Genomic DNA, 21,893 nt, shown 5'->3' with positions numbered 1-21,893 from the left:
TCTAAACATTGAGGTGGCCTTGCTCCCTCAAAAAATACATTGGGGGGGGGGAACTGCCTCATTTACTCCCTTTAGGAGTTGGCACCTATGGCCCTGAAAGTTCATGGCAGATTTGATAATGCATAAACTGGCACATGCTCCTAAATGCAGAGTTGCCCTGGGACTTCACGACTGCTGGCCCATCTTATCAGCCAGCGGGTTTTACAGTTTGATATGTGTGTGTGTGTGTGTGTGTGCTTTCTTGCACTCGGTTGTTTAGCAACCCCTTGCGCTGGTGTGGTGTTGCTGCGCCCTACCCTGCTGTTGGCTACTGTTTTATAAACACAGTTAGCGTCCCCTGTTGCCGCGACAACCAGCCTCACCATTCCCCAGAGAGGAGAAGGAGAGAGTGTATGTGTACGTTTGGCTCCTCAGGATTTCTTTTCCTTCTTTTCACGGCCTTGACGTAACCCAGAGGGGCGTCTCTCTACTCAACTTGCCTCTGCATCCATTCTCTCCCCTCCAACGTGGTGCAGCCCCAAAAGAGCCGGGAGCCGCTGCAAGATCCCTCTCGTTCCAGAGCAGTGGTGGGCATTTCACGTGTGGCACCAGTGGGCAGCCATGGCAGCAGCCATCCCTGAGCAGAAGACCGCCCAGAAGGTGCGCCTGCCCCGGCGCCGCAGCGTCAGCCAAATCTGTCCTCCGCCACGGAGGCCAATGACTTTGGCAGAGTTGCACCCAGGCTGTGAGAACGAGCGGCTAGGAGTGGCCCGTGAGAGCATGCTCCAGAACCATCTCATCGCTAAGGTGAGGAGGCTATGGCGCGGGACTGGAGGGAGGGAGGTCCCCAGGCCGCTTTTGGGGACCTCTTGGGATTTGTGTCTGTGGCATTTTCACAAGTTGATGGGACTGTCAGCAAAGTGACCTCTGACAGCCTTCAGACCCCCACCCCAGCTGCTTAGGGACATCGAGAGTCAGAGCATTGGTCCATCAGGCCCAGTGCTCTCTACACTGACTGGCAGAAGCTCTCAAGGGTTTTATGGAGTAACTTTCCCCAGCTCTACCTGGAGGCACCAGGGACTGCCACTAAGCTGTAGCACTAAAAACAAAGCAAGTTTCCAGTCCTCATTGTGTTTTAAAGGCTGATTAAAATAGGAACACAGGGAGCCGCCATAAAACTAAGTCAGGCCCACTGGCTCATCTGGTTCAGTATTGTCCACACTGACTAGCAGCAGGTCTTCAGGGTTTTGGACAGGGGCCTTACCAAACCCTAGCAAGTTGAACTTGGGACTTCCTGACTGCAAAGCAGATGTTCTACGACTGAGCTACAGCTCTTTCCCCTCCATTGGGCCTGGCTGTAGCAGTAGCCATTTTCTATTTTGCTCTCTGGCAACCATGGCAACCTGTTTTCATATTAAGTTATGCCAATCTTTAATCTACAGTAATAAACCGTAGAAAAAGTTAAGATTGACACACACCTATTCACAGCTTCTCACTGAGAGAATTTTACTTTCCTACAGTGATACGGAGTGGCGGAAGTTCAAAATGGCAGCTTTCACACCCAGCTTCATGGTGCAGGGGCTCACATGGAAGCCACACGGTGGTGGTCTTGGGAGGGTGCGAGGTTTCCAGCAGCTGCCTGGGGCGGGCAGATAGGTTGATAAGGACTGCCCCTTAAATTGTGGGTGCTAAGCACGTTTGCATACATGCTATCCAGTATCATTTGTTTAGATGTGACCTTTTCATTAGATGTGTGTGTGTGTGTGTGTGTGTGTGTGTGTGTGTGTGTGTGTGTATTTTCCTGTCTTCTCACTGCACTGGATTGGAATAATAATTTTAAGGTGCTTCAAGGCTGCCTTACAGGGAACATACATTTTGCCACCAATTTTCTTCTGTATGTTAGAAAAGGAACACCAATAAATGCTTTTATTTGTTTGTTTGTTTATATTAAATAAATGTCTATACTGCCCATCATCCAAGGATCACAGGGAGTTTAAAATACAAAAACACAAAAATACATAACGTAGTAACAAACACAAACAATACCCTGCCCCATATACAGTTTCATTAGCCAACGGCCTGGATGAAGATGAATGTTTTTGCCTGGTGCCCAGGGATATGTAATGAAGGCACTGGGCAAGCCTCCCTGGGGTGACCATCCAACAAACAGGAGGCCACCACAGAAAAGTCTCCCTCTTCTGTTGCCACCCTTCAGAGATGAGTGCAGGGTCTAGGATGGTTGTTAGCAAATGGCAGACATCAGGATTTGCTCGCTAATAAGATAAACTGGTCGGTATAGAAGGGCATGCAGGTTGACTACTTTTAGTAAACAGCAAAGTTCCAGTGGCCTTGAATATTGATGATAACACAGAATTAGAAGTGCGGGTGCCTGCAGGTGCCAGATTAAACACTAGAGGGAAGCATGTGATCAATAGTTTAAGGATGAGCTGAGATTCTGTTTCCTTTGCACATTTGTTTATTGTATTCATATCCCACTTTTTGCTCCTGGTTCTTCTCCCCATCCTCATTTAAACCCTCACAAAAACCCTGTGTAGCTGGCTAGGATGAGAGGCAGTACCTGGCCCAAGGTCACCCATTGAGCTTTCATGGCCAACTGGAGATTTGAACTCTGTTCTCCCAGGTATGGAGTATGGCACTGTAACTGTCAGTTTGCATTTCTTAGTGCAGAATGTATTGATATGATGTATAAAGATCTTTCCTATTCTAATTAACTCAAGAGGGTTATGGAACACCCACCCACCTCCCTCACACACAAAAACAAAGATCACCACAGCCAATCACAAACAAACAACCCCAACCTCTCTCACCACCAAAGGAACACAAGTGAACAGCAGAGAACCTGCACGAGCAACGCTGACACCAAACCTTACATACATTAAGTAAAATAGAAACATCCCAACCCCACCCTCACCCATCTTTCCCCTCTCCACCTCTTTCCCCCTTTTCTTCCTAATGTCTCAACAAATGAAACTGATTTGTAAAAATGTTACATGGTAAAAATACGAGAGAGAGACATTATACATACTTTTGTAAGATTTTTTAAAAATAAAAATACATTATTAAAAAAAAGAGGGTTATGGAAGCTTCTCTGTGTGAAAGAAAAAGCAGAAGGTTAATGATGTTTGGGTTGAATACAGCTGGCTTAAACTGGCTTTGCTGTCCCTTTCAGTCAAGGCCATGCTGAGTATAAAAATAAGGCCAGAAGGAGCGTGGGTTTAACTTTATCTTTCTATCTCTTTTGCTTTGGTGTTCTGTACAGTAAACGCTCGGGTTGCAAACATGATCCGTGCGGGAGGCATGTTTGCAATCTGCAGCGTTCGCAACGTGCAGCGCCATGTCTGCTCACGCACGCACGGGTAACGATTTGGCACTTCTGCGCATGTGCAAAGCGTGATTTAGTGCTTCTGCACATGCACAAGTGCTGAAACCCGGAAGCAACCTGTTCCGGTACTTCCGGGTTTCAGCGCATCTGTAACCCAAAAATGTGCAACCTGAAGCGTTTGTAACCTGAGGTATGACTGTATATAGTGTTAAGGTTTAGTCTTATTATAAGTTGTTGTAAGTTTAAATTAACTCTGCTGCAACTGGATTTCTTATGGGCAGTGCCAATCCTGAATGGATTTGTGACCATTATGCTCATTTGCCTTCAGTAGCAGAAAAGCCCTGCTGGATTAAATTCAATTGCCTCTGGTCTATTTTTTGGGAATCCTGCAACATATTTAAGTTTTTACTCTGCTAACTATACGTTGGAATCAGCTCTGGATCAATATTGAGTAGAATTTCATGAGAGTAACCACTACACTATGCTGGTTCCAACAGAGTATGGAGCAGAAATCTCTAGGCCTAGTGATAGCAATATATATTATAGCAATGTATATTATTATAACACCTCTACAAAGAGATCTGGTTGCCTGTTTGTTAGTGGGCGAAGTTTAAGGCATTGCCCTTAACAATTTGGGACCAGTTTACTTTTGGGATTGCTTTAACCCTTACATGCCCACTCAACTGCATTGATCCGCAGAACTGGCATAAGAACGTAAGGTGATCCTGCTGGATCAGGCCAATGGCCCAACTTGTTCAGCATCTTGTTCTTACAGTGGCCAACAAGATGGCCCTATGGGAAGCCCATAAGCAAGTCCTGAGTACAACAGCATTCTCCCTTCCTGTGGTTCCCAACAACTGGTATTTGGAATCATTGCTGCTTCCACCTTTGGAGACAGATTATACCCATTGTGGCTAGTAGCCACTGATAGCCTTCTCCTGCTCCAGGAATTTGTCTAATCCTCTTTTAAAGTTGTCTATGTTGGTGGTTAGGGATGTGGGTGGCGCTGCGGTCTAAACCACAGAGACTAGGGCTTGCCGGTCAGAAGGTCGGAGGTTCGAATCCCCGCAGTGGGGTGAGCTCCCGTTGCTCTGTCCCAGCTCCTGCCAACCTAGCAGTTCGAAAGCACATCAAGTGCAAGTAGATAAATAGGTACCACTCCGGCGGGAAGGTAAACAGTGTTTCCGTGTGCTGCTCTGGTTCGCCAGAAGCAGCTTAGTCATGCTAGCCACATGACCCGGAAGGTGCACACCTGCTCCCTCAGCCAATAAAGTGAAATGAGCGCCACAACCCCAGAGTTGGTCACGACTGGACCTAATAGTCAGGGGTCCCTTTACCTTTATGTTGGTAGTTATAACTGTCATCACTGGAGCGAGTTCTATAGTTTGACTATGCACTGTGTGAAGAAGTACTTTTAGTCCTAACATTCAGGAGTTCTAGTGTTTGGAGAGAGGGTGAAAGGATTTTCTTTTTCCTATCCACTTTATGCCAGGCATAATTTTATAAGCATCCATCATGTTGCCTCTTACCTTTTCTCTAAACTAAAAAGTCCCAAATGCTGAAACCTTTCTTTATAGGGGAGTTGATCGTTTCAGCGCTGTTTCAGGTGTCATACAATACTTGTTCCACACTTTTAACAAATCAGCCTCTTAATGCAGTAGTACCTATACTTTGGAACTCCCTGCCTATTGACATCTGGCAGGCATTTTCACTGTGCTCTCCTGTTTGGTTAGGCAGACCTTCCCAGAATGTAGAATGTTGATGGGTGTTTTATTTCCTTTTAGCTACTGTTGATTTTAATCATCTTTAAAAACACTGAAAGTACCTGTTTAACTGTTTTTTATTTATAATTTTAATGTGGGGTTTTTTTTGTAAACCTGCTTAAAGGTTTTCTGTATACATTTTGTTAAATAACATCTGAAAGATTAATGACCAGGAGTGTTATTAGATAACATGACTATTCTATTCTATTATTTTTATTGCCTTCCTATCCCACCTTTTCTCCCAAGGAGCTCAAGATGGCATGCATGGTTCTGCCTCTTCTCATTTAATCCCCACAACAACCCTGTGAAGTAGATTAGGCTTGGAGTCGGTGATTGGCCTAAGTGATACCCAGCAGGCTTCACGGCTGAGTGAAAGACTTGAACCCTGGTCTCCCAGGCACCGTTGTCTGACACTCTAACCACTACACCGTACAATATGTGCAAGCCTGCAGCTTCCATTCATAGCCCATACTGAGGATGTGTCCTGTTAGCTGCCCAAGGGTGCCAACTGCTGAAGCCAAGCCTGTTAGTCATCATCACCATCAGATTGCACTTTCCACATACAAATTGTGTAAAAAGATTACAATTTAGAAGTTAAAACAAGGCTGAAACCCGCCAAACACTGCTCTCTTGAAACTTGACCCCATCAAAATTTAGCAGGACTCACTGCAGGAAATGTGTTTCGACATCAGAGCATATCCAGTTACCTCCTTTTTAGAAATCTAGTCTGTGGGATGATGCCTCACTGTCCTCAAAAATTCACTTTGCCTCTTCTGTTCATCCCTCCAAAATAAATATATTTATGGCAATGCTGCCACCCTCTGTTTTAGCGACACCAAGCATGCCTTTTCTGCAGCTCCTACTTTCTTCTTCCTCCTCTAGGTGGCAACCTCTCATAAGTTTCCTTATTTCACTGCCTTTATCCATAGCATAAGATGCCGTTTTTTAAAAAAAGAGAAAAGTTTGCTTATAACAGGACTGGAAGAAACTGTGTCCCTCCAGATGGTTTTTTTTTTTTTACTACAACACCTATCAGTCCCAGGCCACATAGCCAATGGTCTGGGATGATAGGAGTTGTAGTCCAACCACACCTGAAGAGGCATAGGTTCCCTGTCCTTGCTTTTACATATATTTACATCATGGGGGCAAGGTGGGGGATTGGCCTGATCATAAAATGAAAGAATTTGGAAAGGGTAGCTTAAAACTGTAACATGACTGCAGTTCTGAGTGGTACATCCATCCTCAGATCCATGAAATAAGAAACAGACCAAGGCAATATTAGGCAATATTATGGGGGCCTTTTTCTACCCCAGACTGAATTATCAGGGTAGTGTAATTTCCCAAAGCAAAGCCATATGCAGTTATATCAAGAGAAGAGCCTCTTATGCACTGCACTTGAGAAAGTGGATGGGATATTTAAAAGGGGGGGATAGGGGACAGAGTAGAGCCATTGAAATAATGGAGCCATTGAAATTAATGCACATGATTAATTTAGGCCCATTAGTTCCAGTAGGTCTACTCTGAGAAGGACTTAAGTTGGCGGCAACCCTTTATACTTAAATTTGCACAGCATGCTAACAATTACACTGCATTATTTTCTAGCTTTTTCTATGATTTGTTTTATTTTCCTAATCCAGTCAGATGCAGTGAAAATCGGGATATAAACTTTTAAAAAACAAATAAATTGCCATTAAAAAAATTCCCAGAACCTGGTGGGGATCCAACTGAGTCAGGATCCTGGCAGCTGCCGAACTCTGGGGTCATGGCAGTACCCTAGACCCTTTCTCCAATAAGAATGAACAAGAAATACACAGTGACCTGTCCTGTGTACAGATGGACAGGAATCAAAGCAGTTTTATCTAGAGATGTAACATTTCTGGAAATGCTAATATTTCGAAGAGTGAAAACCCTCCACATTACAGTGGTACCTCAGGTTATAGATGCTTCAGGTTACAGACTCTGCTAACCCAGAAATAGTACCTCGGATTAAGAACTTTGCTTCAGGATGAGAACAGAAATCACACAGCAGCGGCGTGGCGGCAGCGGGAGGCCCCATTAGCTGAAGTGGTGCCTCAGGTTACGAACAGTTTCAGGTTAAGAATGGACCTCCAGAACGAATTAAGTTCTTAATGCGAGGTACCACTGTATATATAAAAAAACATAGTTCATCCTCAAAACACCTTGAAATATTAAAGGAAACCACTGAAATATTCACAGTGTTTTCTTGGATGCCTTGCACAAAGTTAGATTCTGTCCTTTGGGTTCAGAATCAAAAGGTAAGGCAGATTTCACCAATCTGGTGCCTCCACTTCCTTGGGACTATAGCTGACATCCACCTTAGCCAATACTAAAAATGGTTCCTCGCCCCTGTCTAAATGTGAGGAGCTATTCAATAGTGGAACAACATGGAAGTAGTTTAGAAAATGTTGAATACCCCCCTGGTGGGGTTGTGGCAGTTGCACTGAGCAACTAGTTTACCACCAGGTAAACTTCTTTTTCAGTGATACAGAAGCAGTGAGCAAACTGGAGCTGCCTGTGCTATTGTTGTTTAGCTGGCCTCACCCCTTGAAAGTTGCCCTGCCTCATGTGACAGTTGCTGAATGGTGCTGAATGGACAGAGCTCTGTGTCTGTGTTCATGTGCCTTGCAGCTGGTTGTACAGCCTCTAATCCAGTGGTGGCTTGTGGCCATTGCAACTGGTGGGGCAGAAGGCAGGGAGCCTACCAGTAGATGGTGCCAGAGAGCCAATGACAGGCAGAACCAATTACCGTATTTTTCGCTCTATAACACACACCCGACCATAACACGCACATAGTTTTTAGAGGAGGAAAACAGGAAAAAAATATTCTAAATGAAACAGTGGATGTATGATTTTTGTGGTTCATGCTGTGGCCACAGACATGTGATCTGACAGTGAGTTTGGAGTAGCCCAATGCAAAAATCCTGAGGATCCATGTGGATCCATGCTTTGTAACCACGTTTTTGCACCACTGCTGCCCCAGGCAACAGTGGGTGCGTGATTTTTTTGGTGCAAGATGTAGTCATGGACATGCTATGTGATCTGATGGTGAATTTGGGGTGGCCCAGTGCAAAACTCCTGAGGATCCATGTGCATCTGTGCTTTGTAACCACGTTTTAAGTGGGCAGGGAAGGAAAAGCACTCAAGGGACAAGGAGCACACGTGGGGTGGGTGGAGAAGGATTTCTGCTAATAATGAAGACGAGGGGTATAAGGGGAGAAGGCTCCTTTCCCACTTTACTCCTTTAAACAAGCAGGCTCTGCTTTTCTTTCTCCTCCCCGCTCATCCCCAGCTTACCGAGCCGAAAAACGTTGCTGCTATGTAGCGAGCTGAGTGGGGAGGAGAGAGGGACAGAGAGCCTGCTTGCTTTAAAGGAACCAACCAGACAGGAGCTGCTTACACTCGTGTAAGCGCCTCCTCTCCTCTCCCTTTGCTCCTTTAAAGAAGCAGGCTCTCTGTCCCTCTCTCCTCCCCACTCAGTGGCTCTTCTCCCGCTTTACTGTTTCAAAGCGAGCCACGGAGGAGGGAAGGAAGGGGAACCATGGATCCTCTGCTCACAACTGTAGCAGATTCCCCCCCCCCCGCCACCCGTAGGCATTCCCTCCATAACATGCAGACATTTCCCCTTACTTTCTAGGAGGAAAAAAGTGAGTGTTATGGTGCAAAAAAATACGGTAATTCAATTTTGTCTCCATCTTCCTTCCTGATGAGTTATATAAAGGACAAAAAGAAGACCATCATATGTATAAAGCTCCATGATACCATGGTGAACAGACATGGCTTTCCCTAGAGAATTCTGGGAGCTGTAGTTTGGGAAGAGTGCTGAGAGCTGCTTGGAGGGCCCTATTTCCCTCACAGAGTTATAATTCCCAGAGCGATTTAGCAATCAGTCATTCTTCCCTGAGAACTCTGAGAAATATAGCTCTGGGAAGGGAATAAGGTAAAGGACCCCTGACAGTTAAGTCCAGTCATGAACGACTCTGGGGTTGTGACGCTCATCTCGCTTTACTGGCTGAGGGAGACAACATTTGTTCGCAGACAGTTTTTCCGGGTCATGTGGCCAGCATGACTAAGCCACTTCTGGCGAAACCAGAGCAGTGCACGGAAATGCCGTTTCCCTTCCCGCCACAGCGGTACCTATTTATCTACTTGCACTTTGATGTGCTTTCAAACTGCTAGGTTGGCAGGAGCAGGGACCGAGCAACGGGAGCTCGCCCCGTTGCGGGGATTCGAACCGCCAACCTTCCAATCGGCAAGCCCTAGGCTCAGTGGTTTACACCACAGCCTCCTAACAACCCTCGGCACCCTTCACAAACTACAGCTCCCGGAATTCTCTGGGGGAAACCATGTCCGTTTTAAAGTGGTATCATAGTGCTTTAAATGTTTAGTGTGAGTGTGGCCTGAAACTAAGGATGAAGCTGAGAGCCAGTGCTTCCCCCCTGGACTGTTTTTAAGTAAGGTAGGCAGGTGAGGGAAGACTGAGCTTGGTGGAGCAGTGTCCCATATACCCTAACATATGAGCTTCCACTGCCCTAAGCTAGCCTGAATCCTTCAGGTGCAATGGAGGATGCTGAAGGAAGATTCAACAGCTAGTGTGGTCAGTTTTTGCACATAGAAATGGAGAGAGGGGAGGAATACATCATCTTGTCCTTCGTCTCAAACTGCAAAATGTTTTGGACTATTCTTGCAGAGTTGTCTTTGTTATGCAATGACTTTATGTGTTCCACTGTGACGGGTGTAAGTTATTTTAATCTGTCAGTCCCTTCTATGTGGTTTCAAGACTGGCTGAAATGACAGGATAATGACCATACATTATGGTGCCTTAAAGCACTGATATGCACTGAAATACAATTCCCTCCCTCTTGTGCCTGAGGGCCATCAAAGAGTTATCGCTGCATACACACCAACATTTAATGCGTATGACTACCTCAAAGGATCCTGGGAACTATGGGTTGCTGCACATAGAGCTACAATTTCCAGCACCCTTGATAAGCTACAATTCCCAGTGTTCTTTGAGGGAAGGCACATGCTTTGAATGTCTAGGGTAGCATTTGGCCACATCCTACTCAGAGCAGGCCCACTGAAATTAACAAATTTGAAGATGACACCAAACTGGGAGGGGTGGCTAATGCCACAAAAGACAGCATTGGGATTCAATATTACCTTAACAGATTGGATAACCCTAGTTCTCCAAAACTAACACAATACAGTGGTACCCCGGGTTACAGACACTTCTGGTTACAGATGCTTCAGGTTACAGACTCCACTAACCCAGAAATAGTACCTTGGATTGAGAACTTTGCTTCAGGATGAGAACAGAAATCGTGCGGTGGTGGTGCTGCGGCCGCGGGAGACCCCATTAGCTAAAGTGGTGCCTCAGGTTAAGAACAGTTTCATTGTAAGAACGGACCTCCAGAATGAATTAAGTTCTTTACCCGAGGTAGCATTGTAAATTTCAACAGGGAAAAATGTAAGATTGTGCACTTAGTAGTACAAGTGAAAAGGATTTAAGGGTCTTAGTAGACCACAAACTTAACATGAGTTAACAGTGTGCTGCAGCAGCAAAAGAAGCAAATGCTATCCTAGGCTGCATCAACAGAAGTCTAATGTCCAGATCAAGGGAACTAATAGTACTGCTCTATTCTGCCTTGGTCAGACCCCACTTGGAGTCCTGTGTCCAGTTCTGGGCACCACATTTTAAAAAGGATATTGACAAGCTGGAACGTGTGCAAAGGAGGGCAACCAAGATGATCTGGAAACAAGACTTATGAGGAATGGTTGAGGGAGTCAGGTATGTTTAGCCTGGGAAAGGGGAGACAGAGGCGATATAAGAACCATCTTCAAATATCTAAAGGGCTGCCCCATGGAAGATGGAGCAAGTTTGTTTTCTCCTGCTCTGGAGGGTAGGACCAAAACAAGGAGATTCTGACTAAACATCAGGAAGAACTTTGTGACAGTAAGAGCTGTTCAACAATGGAACCCTTGGGAGGTGATGGACTCTCCTTCCATGGAAGTTTTAAAGCCGAGGTTGGATGGCAAAGTATCATGGATGCTTTAGTTGAGATTCCTCATCGCAGGGGATTGAACTAGATGACCCTCAGGGTCCTTTCCAACTCTACAAGTTTATGATTCTATAAGTTATCCATGACCATTAACTTCAATGGGTCTACTCTGATTAGGTCTCGTGTTGAATACTTAATAGTCAAATTTCCATAATATAATGAATTCTTATATGTCATTTTCACTAATATATGAATTTTTATGCATACTTTACTCTGGGATTTGCACTATTGTAAGCATTACTTGGCTGAGCAGCTGCATTGCAAAATTTGGAGAAGTGTGAACTTTGAAAGATGGCCGCATTTTGGTTCGCATATAGTTTTGGAAACGGCGAAGTTGGTAGGTTGGCCTTTAAATGTGAACTGAAACACATACTCCCCCATCTCTAGAGAGCTTGGAGGTTGTGGCATCATAAGGGTGGTAGCTTGGGGCAGAAGCCTAGAGCCCCACTTGGGTCTCCAAACACAACAGGGCTGGCTTATTACCTTTGAAAATTTAGCATCTAAAGAGGGAACCATTAAGTCAAGAGTCTTCACTGCATGACTCTTAACACAAAGATCCTGTACTCTGCTATATCAGTGAATGGGGCAGAACTGAGTTTAGACACAGATGCCTGCCCCCAAACCATGTGCAGTTTGTCCTTGAATTATGGCTTAAAAGAAGAAACATCCCCACTCCAAGAACTAGGTGTTGTCAACTTTTGCACTTGGGTTACCTGAAGGAAATTGTGTGCCCCAGGCAACCATACAAAGTGAGTGGCTCTTTCCAAGCCAGAATTAAAACTCTCTTTTTTTGGCCCCCCAAATTGAGGACAGTATTTTATCAGGATCAGGAACAAGGAGAGGGGACGACGATGAAACAAACAGGACCTTCCCTGGGAAATGGGGACAGTTGGAGCGTATGAATCGAGAGGATAAAATAGTTATTATCAGATTAGCCTCCGCCATGAAAAGCACAGTCCCACATCCCTCTCCTAGTTAGTTAGCATTTAGATAGGATGGCACCACGGCTACACAATAGACATCAAAGCCTGAACTCTTGGGCTCAGCAAGAGGGATTAATTTCTTTAACCAACACGCCTGCTTTGGCCTCTTCTCATTACCCCTGCCTTGTCATCCTCAATGTTAGATTTGATTGAAGATTATACCATTTAGGCCTTTCCCCCTCTTTGCCACTGAAAAGGGGAGAGAGGAGGAAAAAAAATCCCTCCCAGCCCTATTGAATTGTACATTCTTCAGCTGGGCCGACGTCAATACTCGTCCACCCCCGCTTCCTAATTCTGCTTCATTTAAACTTCATCAACTTTTTCAATCAAGTGGAAAGATCTTGAAATGGGGTCCATAAGCAGAAAGCCAAAAGCCTTCTCTTTTTGTCAGATAATTTATGCGGTTTTCTTCCCCCCCAAAGACACCACCCGCCCTGCTCACTCTTTTCTCTGGTCTCCTCCCCCCTCCTTTTCCCTTTCTAATTCCTTCTCCTTTTCGCTCCCTTTCCTTGATGCTGCAAATGAGATTACAGTATTTAAATGACTATGATAATCAATCCGGGGACCTTGAGCCAAGATTGAGGTTAATTTTTCTTAGCAGAACAAAGAAAGCATGATGTCTCAAGGGAGATCTGGAGGTGCAATCTGTGTTTGTCGATCTCCCCCACCCCACTCCCCACTCCCTGAAAATCCAGCTTTTGGAAGCTTTCCTTGTGACTAACTAGGAGGGCTGTTGATGATGTTTTCCCCGTTTTCCAACCAACAGGGCCCTAAGAGAGAAGAAATGTAATTTAGAGCTGATAAACAGCTAACCACCTTCAATCAACAATTTTAATAGGGAAAGAAGTCGCTTAGATGGTGTGATGGGTGATATAATGAAACAGCTATCATTTACCGTGGTTATATTTAAGCACACCTTTGAATCACTTCTCTGCGCCCCCCCCATAAGAGCGGGGGGGGGGAGTGTGAGTATTCTACTGCTGAAAACTTTTGGAAAGAGCAAAACTAGAACAATCTGTACAGATCTTAGGCAACTAAAGCTTTTTCTTATGGTTTCACAAACTACAATTTCTGGGTGGTAAGCAACTCCAGGGGTTCCAATGCTTACCCAGAGTTCAGTTCAAGGCGGCTTACATGGTTGTCCACCCCCCCCTTTAATCTCCACAACAAATCTGTAAAGTGGGTTAGGCTGAAAGGCAGTGACTGGTTCAAGGTCACCCAGAGAAGTTCCATCACTGAGTGGGGATTTGAACCCTGGTCTCCCAGGTCCTAGTCTGGCATCCTAACTGCTGCACCACACTGGCTCTGATTTCCTTGGAGAGAAGGTCAGTGGAGCCTGTGGTGTCTTTGGGGTGTGTGGCTTTATTTACGTATATATACAACCTGAGCTTAGGATGGAGGGGGTCACAGCATTAACACTCCATAGGTCTTCTCTCCCCATTAGCTTTTGAGGAAGATCACCCATAGCTTTGGGGTCCAGCATACAGCAAGTCTCTGTTTCTTCAGCTTCCAGCATCAGCCAAAATTCACACAGCCCCCCTTCGCATGTAGGTCTTCAGGCTTTGATGGCATGGCATTGAGCCAGGTGAGGTAGGATAAGGCCCACCTATTTATCTTGATAGGGATGTGGGTGACGCTGTGGTCTAAACCACAGAGCCTAGGGCTTGCCGATCAGAAGGTTGGCGGTTTGAATCCCCACGACCGTTGTTCGGTCCCAGCTCCTGCCCACCTAGCAGTTTGAAAGCACATCAAAGTGCAAGTAGATAAATAGGTACCGGTCCATCGGGAAGGTAAATGGCATTTCCGTGCGCTGTTCTGGTTTGCCAGAAGCAGCTTAGTCATGCTGGCCACATGACCAGAATGCTGTCTGCGGACAAACGCCATCTCCCTCGGCCTATAGAGCGAGATGAGCGCGTAACCCCAGAGTTGTCCGTGACTGAACCTAACGGCCAGGAGTACCTTTACGTTTACCTTTATTTATCTTGATGGCAACAGGCAACTGTTTTAGACATGTACATGGCAGCACTGAACTTCCATGGAAATTGGTCTGACTGGTTTAGCATGTTTCCTCTTATAGATACTGACCTGTGATCACATGTGCATTATCTGGACTGACCTCCACAAACCTATAACACTATCTAAGGTGAGAAAATGCACCATTGAGGAGAGGAGAGCAGGGTCATATCCGGAGCCCACACCCCAACACCCATGCATTCAGAAGGCTGCATGAACAGACTCCCATGCACATATGCTTGTGCAGGTTTTCAGGGGCAGGGTAGGCAAAGATACTGTCCTTTGATGGGTCATAAAATCATTGAATTGTAGAGTTGGAAGGGGTTATAAGGGTCATCTAATCCAACCCCCTGCAATGCAGGAATCTTTTCACCTGGTGTGAGGCTTGAACCCATGACCCTGAGATTAAGATTCTTATGGTCTACCAACTGAGCTATGCCAATAGGGTCCTAATGGGTGGACAATGGTCCGAGAAGCACCAGGTGCCTGGTTCTAGCTGCCATTTACATTCCTTATAAGCAGGCCTGGCTCCAGCAGTTAGCCAAACTGGGCACTGGTCGAGGGTCCCAAGGGTTTGGAAGGCCCATCCCCACCACACCACCATTCACACCCTCCAGGCCACCATCGATTATGAGGCCCTGGACTGCAGCCTGCTCAGCCCATATGTAAATCTGGTACTGCCCACACCACACATCAAATCAATCCGCACTCTATCCAAGCCCTCCAAAACTATGCACATTCAGTGCCTGCTTTGTGTGCTGGAGACACCAAGTTCAGTCTCTGGCATCTCTAGCTATGGCTTGGAGGGACTCCTTATCTTAAAGTCCAGAGAGCTGCTTCCAGTTGGTGTAGATAATACTGAGCTAGGTGGAACAGTTCAGTATTAGGCAGCTTCCTATGTACTATGATTTTATAACAGTTACACAACTGCATACTTTAGTAAAGTTCGTGGAGGTTTTAAAGCTACTCAGAATCAAATGATAAAACAATACAAGTGTTCAGATCACTTGTGTCCATCATTATAGCGTGCATTTTGAGAACCAGTGAGGATTCTTTTATATCATTGTGAATAGCAATATTATTTTTGACTTTTTATGAAAATAATAATGAGTAAGCAATATGAAAGTGGTGCTAGTAAATGAAAGTGACCCAAAAACCCCCAAACCCAAACAGAAGGAAATATTCAATGGCTTTGCACAGCCAGCAAAAACAGCCCTACATAATCTCTTGGATACAGAACATTCATGTTTACAAATAGAAGAAAATCAAGTAGACGAAACAGAGCAGTCTGAGCAGACTGACAAACAACCAGTTTATATCAAAGCACAGCCTCCCAAGAACTTTGATGAGAACTCTTGTCAGTAACTACCACTACAATACAGAAATTTCTAAGGAGAGTGACAATGAAGTGGCAAGACCTACAGACAAATAATTAATACAAGGCGCAGAAGGGACACAGCACGAGATAGTTACACCAAAAGAAGTAGTTCAAGCTCATTACCGTTTTACATTATTTGGAAACAAAGCAAATCATCTCAGTGGAAACCCTAACACTGCAGACACAAAAATACCAACTGTTCATGCTACTAGTGATTTCAGAGACAATAAAGATGTAGGTTTATGGACCACATTGAATAACGAGAAATACATACTCTACTGAGAAAGGTCCATCATAATGTTAGCACTGGGATAGACCATTTACTACTCTGAAGCAAGCCATGCCCTCTTCTGCTCAAATAATTTATTCTATTCCACCAAAGTAAATGGAGAAACCTACCCTCAAGAATGGCTAGTGTATTCTCCCACAAAAGGAAAAGTCTACTTTTTTGCAAACTTTTTTTGTAACCAGACTACCTCAACTGTAGCTTTAGCTTCTACTGGACTCATCAAACCCAGAGAAACTCAGAAAATATGAACTCTACGCTAACATACTTAACAAGAAAGCATGGTCAGATGCTCACATCAAAACTCGAAGAGCAAATCAAAGCAGAGCAGGATTACTGGAGGCACGTACTTCATTGAGTTATTGCAGCGATTTCTCTTTTGGCAGAACGTAGCCACGTTAGGGGAAATTATTTTGTCCAAATAATGGTAAATTTCTGGAATTGCTTAAATTAGTTGCCAGATTTGATCCTTTTCTGTGTGATCTCATAAATCAGTATGGAGGTAAAGGCTTTGGTCACTCATCATACTTATCCAAAGCCATATGTGAAGAGATTATCCAGGTGATGGCTAATACAGTTCAAGAAGCAATACCGAGCGACTTCAAACTGGCAGGTTATTTTTGTTTATTAGTCAATTCAACACCTGATGTTTCCCATGTTTTTCAATTTACTGTTATTGTTAAATATGTTTCTCTTCATGGTGGATTATGAGCTCAACACTTTCTGAGTCTTTTTGAGCTGAAAGATCACACCAGTGAAAGTATGGCTGAGCTGATACTGAACTTGAAATAGATTCCAGCAAATGTAGAGGACAGTCATATGACAATGCAGCCAATATGGCTGGCAAGGATAACAGAGTTCAACAAAATGTTCTGGAGAGAAACAAGTTTGCAAGGTTTATTTTACTTCTCAGCTTCTACAAAAAGATGGGCGATGATAAAAAAAAAAATATTGCTTCTTGAGTCAAAAGTCCCTAAACATTTATCAGACACAAGATGAGAGGCTCATGCCAATGCTACTGCAGCTATTAGCAAAAGTTATCCTAACAATGTTGAATCGCTCAATCATATTTACAGGAAAATCCAGACATATGACAGGAGATACAGTGGTACCTTGGGTTAATTTGTTCCGGAGGTCTGTTGTTAACCTGAAACTGTTCTTAATCTGAGGTACCACTTTAGCTAATGGGGCCTCCTGCTGCCACCGTGCGATTTCTGTTGTCATCCTGAGGTAAAGTTCTTAACCCGAGGTACTATTTCTGGGTTAGCGGAGTCTGTAACCCGAAGTGTTTGTCACCTGAGGTGTTTGTAACCCAAGGTACCACTGTACTATGTAGATGACAGGCTGAAACTTTTCTGCAGAAAATTGAATAATTTAAATTCATGCTTCACCTTTGGACCAATTTCATAAAGTTAACAAGGCACTCACAAATTTCACAAATTTTGTTGAGCAAATATTTACAGCTCACTATTGCAGCTTCTATCTAACATTCAAGCTAATTTTGATGAAATTGAACAGCAAACAAAATTTACTCTACCAGATGTAGAGTAGACAAACCTGTCAAAGAAAGCAGAGATTCTAGGGGTGTGGGGAAATTGTGAGATAGCACCTGAAAACTTAGATGAACTTTCTCCAAAAGACAAGTTTAAGGAAAATTAATTATCTCTGTCATGGATGCTCTTGAAGCCAACTTAAACAGAAGGGCAACAGTATATACAACTGTAGCTGACAATTTTTCATTTGTGCTGAACCTTCAAGCAACCAAGGAACATATTCACAATGGCATTGTGATTTTGGTGCAAAGTATCCAAAGCATGTTGACCTTAGTCTAGTCAACAAACTCTTGCACTTCTACCTGTACATCAATCAGCTCACCCTGAAAAAGAAAATTTCACCCACCAAGATATGCATCAAGTAATATTTCAGAAGAAAATTCAGACAGCTTTTCCAACTATGTTTAATTGGTTACAAAACGTACCTGCAAAATATTATTTTTTAGTCTAAAAAGGATAAGAATCTACAGTCAACAATGTTCCAAGATCGATTGTGTGATCTAAGCATTCTCTGCATAGAAATGATAAATTGTGACTTACTTAATGAAATAATTGATAAGTCTTCATCCCAAAGAGCTCCAAAGAAGCTGCTCTGACTTTGTATATAGCATAGTTATAACATAGCTCTAATTCACCCAAGAACTTCTGTGTGAATGTCTTCATTAATTCCATACTTTTGTAAAATTATTGAAGGTTATACATTTATAAACATTTTATTAATGCTAAAATTTCAGCAATGTTCTACTTTCATTGGGCCTGTGGTGGGGGCAGTGATTTCCAAAACTATGGGCACCTCTAGACATCCTTTAAGAAATGCATTAATTAGTGTTCATGCTGATATGGGGGCAGTTATCTGCATTCCCACTTTTACTACTGCTTCTACCTGCAAAGGTTTCAGGGTGGACTTCCTGTTTCATTTGCAATCGGTATACATCCTGTAAGTTCCCGATGAAAATCTGTAACTTTTCATACTGCAAATGCTCCAGTTTATTTTATTTTATTTTAGTCTCACTTTTATTGTATTGTAGCACAAGAGTTACCGCTCCAGACAATAATGTAGTAACACTGGGGAAATATCCACAGGGCAAACTCATAATACCATCACTAACGTGCTATTACTACATGAATGACACATTTCAGAATACACCTGCCAAAAAACCCACTTTGGAGGGGCTTTATGTGTTGTGTTTACAAGGCAACAACCAGTGTCCTCTAAGAATTATTTATCATTTATTTATTGCATTTGTATCCCACCTTCTCCATGGAGCTCAAAGTGGCATACATGGTTCTTCCACTTCTCATCTGAGCCCCATAGCAATCCTGTGAGGTAAGTTAGGGCTGAGAAGCAATGTCTGGCCAAAAGTCACCCAGTGAGCTTCAAGGCCATGTGGGAATTTGCACGCTGGTCTCTCAGCTCCTGGTCTGACACTCTCACCATTACACCACACTGCCCCCCTTAAATAAATTAAATAGTAAAAGGTGCACACATATGCACCAGGTTCCTAAAGTACCCCACCCACAGGGAAGGCTGCCCACTGCCACTCTGAGTGACTCACTGCTCTGGCCTATGCACTCTTCAGCGTACACAACACCCTGGTTAATCCTGCCTCTCTTGCCTCCTCAAAGGAAACATGTTCTGCTTCCGTCTCAGTTGCCTTGTTAAATCTGTTTTAAGCTCCGCTACCCAGAGTTATATTTTATTTCTGTCAGGAGAGAGAATCTGTCAGGTTTTGTACGCAACATTCATTCACCAAAGTTAGGGTCGCTGTTTCTCCTCCCCCGCTCCCCTTCCTTCTCCATAGCAATTTTGAGTAGAAAATGAAACCATCTTTCAACGGAATGAGCAACATCACTTTTGGACAGACTTATTATGATCGGGGAGATTGTGAAAGAGGAAGGCTGGGAGAAGGATGGCATCCATCAGTCTCAGAAACAGTGTGCTTACAAAACATGTGAATTCCTGCTTGCGGCCATCATTTCGTTGTACTGTTACAAAATTATAATCAGCCTAAAATGTGATTGTGTCATTAACAAATGGCTCCTCCTGTGTCCGTTGACACAGAATTTGAAAAGATAAATTAGGCGCATTTCTACCACAAATCTCTCTGGTGCACTCCAGCCCCTAAGCGCATTTGTAGGAAAACAATGGGTGAATACACTTATTTATCAGTTGGTAACTGGCCATCGTCAGTACATACATGAGGTAAAGTGGTTGTCTGTTGCTCTTTTCTACCATTCTCTCTCCACAAGTTCTCAGAACAGAGAGAAAATAAAACGTACATGGGACACATTCACACCACACATTTAAAGTATAGTGATACTACTTTAAATACTCTTGTTTCCTCCCCCCCCCCAAAAAAAAATTATGGGAGCTCTAGTATGCTAAGAGTGCTGAGAGTTGTTAGGAGGCCCCTATTCTCCTCACAGAGCTACAATCCCCAGAGTGGTTTAATGATCAGTCACTCATCACAGGTAACTCTGTGAACTGTAGCTACGTAAGGGAACAAGAGGTCTCCTAACAACTCTCAGCACCCTTCACAAACTACTGAACCAGGGATTCTTTGAGGGAAGCCATGACTGTTTAAAGCTGAATAATAGTACTTTAAATGTATGGTGTGGGTGCGTCCTGAGACCAAGGAGGAGGACAAAGCTGAGAGCCAGTCCCACCCCCTGTAGTAGTTTTAAGAAAGGCAGACTGGGCTTCATGGGGAAGTGCCCCATTTGCCCGAATGGGCCAACCTCCATTGCCCTAAGCTAGCTTGATATTCTTGGGTGCAATAGAAGACACTGACAATGTGTCGGTCAGCTTTTGTACTTGGTAATGGAGAGGAGAGAGGGAGGCACCATCTTGTCTTGCCTCAGGCAGCGGAACATCTTGAGCTGGCCTTTCAAAGTTGTCTTTGTTACATGATGAATTGATGTGCTCCACACCATGACAAGTTTAAGCTCTTTTTTAGCTCTGTGAGGGGAATAGGGGGTCTCCTAATGATTTTAAGCACCTTAATAATACCACAACTCCCAGGATTCTTTGGGGGAAGCCATGGCTGTTTGAAGTGACTATTACAGTTTAAGGTGGCTGTATCTCAGTGCCTTAAATATATGGTGTCAATGTCACCCTTACAAATTATCCTGGGAATTGTAGTTTGCTAATATAACTTTAAATCTGTGGTGCACATGCAGCCCTTTTCCATGCTACCAGAAATCAAGGTTTTGTTGGCATGGGGTGGGGGTGGGGGTGGGAGTCCCTCAGTGGTGACGAATCCCATGAAGTGAAGACAGTCACCACAGGGAGTTGCATAAAACGGCCTTCATCTCTAGAGTCATTTGTATGTATTGTTCCTTCAGCCATTCGATTATTGTGTTTGTTGCAGGGAGGGGAGGGGGAGAGCGAGCGTCTCTTTTGCTGACATTACCCCACTTTAAGTCAATATTGACTCGCCACGGGGAAATTAAAACTCCACTAAGAGCATGAGCAGCCATCCCCATTACCGATGCCAAGTCTGCAATTAATAAGGTTTGTCAGATGAGGAAGGCATGTGGAAAGAGGAGGAACAAGGCCACCCCCTCAACAATCATTCCTGAAAATTATACCATCCAAATAAACTAATGAGGTGATAACAGTGATTACGAGCAGAGTGAGAAAATATGGTTTGCCTCGCCTTTAAAAAAGGAAAGAAAGTTAACCCATCAAGATGGCTGGGAATCGTCGTTAAACAAATCAGCATATGGCTACATTAAAAAGGGGATGGGGATAGTATTGTAACGGATTAATTATATTTTATGTAAACAGCTGCTCCTCCTAATGGCGACTCCTTTTTTATAGGGCATGGTTGTTTATGGTGCTGTGCTACGATTTTCTTCATCTGGATTTAAAGGGGCCATTTTGAAAGTATTGGAGGGTTTTAAAATAAATAAAGAGTTATTTGTTTAAACCCCTTAAGTTCAGCTGTCAACCAATCAAAAGTTTGCAATAATTGATTTGCTTAAATAGTTGTGGAAGGGTGCTTTGGAAAGTTAGTTGATCTGTTTCATCTGCCTCTTTGGCTTCAGTGTTATGCACAGAAAAATATGGTAGGTTAGCCTTTCGCACACCTCACCTCCCTCCAAGGTATGCATATTTGCATAAAATCTGCATAGGCTAATTTGTATGTACAGGAGCAAATTTAGAAATAATGACTATAATTTAAGTAAAAAATACAACAGATATCACCATGTTGGGGAGAGACAGTGACTACGCCACGCTGGTCTGTGCTCAGATTGCTGTCCAAGGTGCCCACTGTTGATGGTCTGGTCTACTTAACTTGGAGAGCATTAACAAAGCATTAGACAATTCATGGATGATAAGGCTATCAGTGGCTACCAGCCACAATGGCTGTGCTCTTCCTCCCCTTTTATAGTCAGCATAACTCTGAATACCACTTGCTGGGAATTGCAAGTGAGGAGAGAGTTGCTCCTGCATTCAGGTCCTTCTTGTGGGCTTCCCTTTGGGAGAGTTCTGGGGTGCCATGGGAGACG

General features: G+C 43.9%; 1 protein-coding gene across 1 annotated transcript in view; it reads left to right on the top strand.

Annotated features, from left to right (window-relative positions):
* CFAP77 (cilia and flagella associated protein 77) overlaps positions 1 to 21,893 on the top strand; it is an 89,790-nt gene continuing 67,897 nt past the window's right edge. The window contains exon 1 of the mRNA XM_081897203.1: positions 1 to 786. Coding sequence (XP_081753329.1) covers positions 601 to 786 — 186 coding nt within the window. The 5' untranslated portion in view covers positions 1 to 600. The remainder of the gene's footprint in view (positions 787 to 21,893) is intronic.

This window comes from Podarcis melisellensis (genome assembly GCF_964234715.1).
Source record: "Podarcis melisellensis genome assembly, chromosome: Z".
In the NCBI taxonomy this organism is placed as follows: Eukaryota; Metazoa; Chordata; class Lepidosauria; order Squamata; family Lacertidae; genus Podarcis; species Podarcis melisellensis.
The sequence above is the reverse complement of the archived record's forward strand: the minus strand, read 5'-3'. Positions and strand labels throughout refer to the sequence as shown.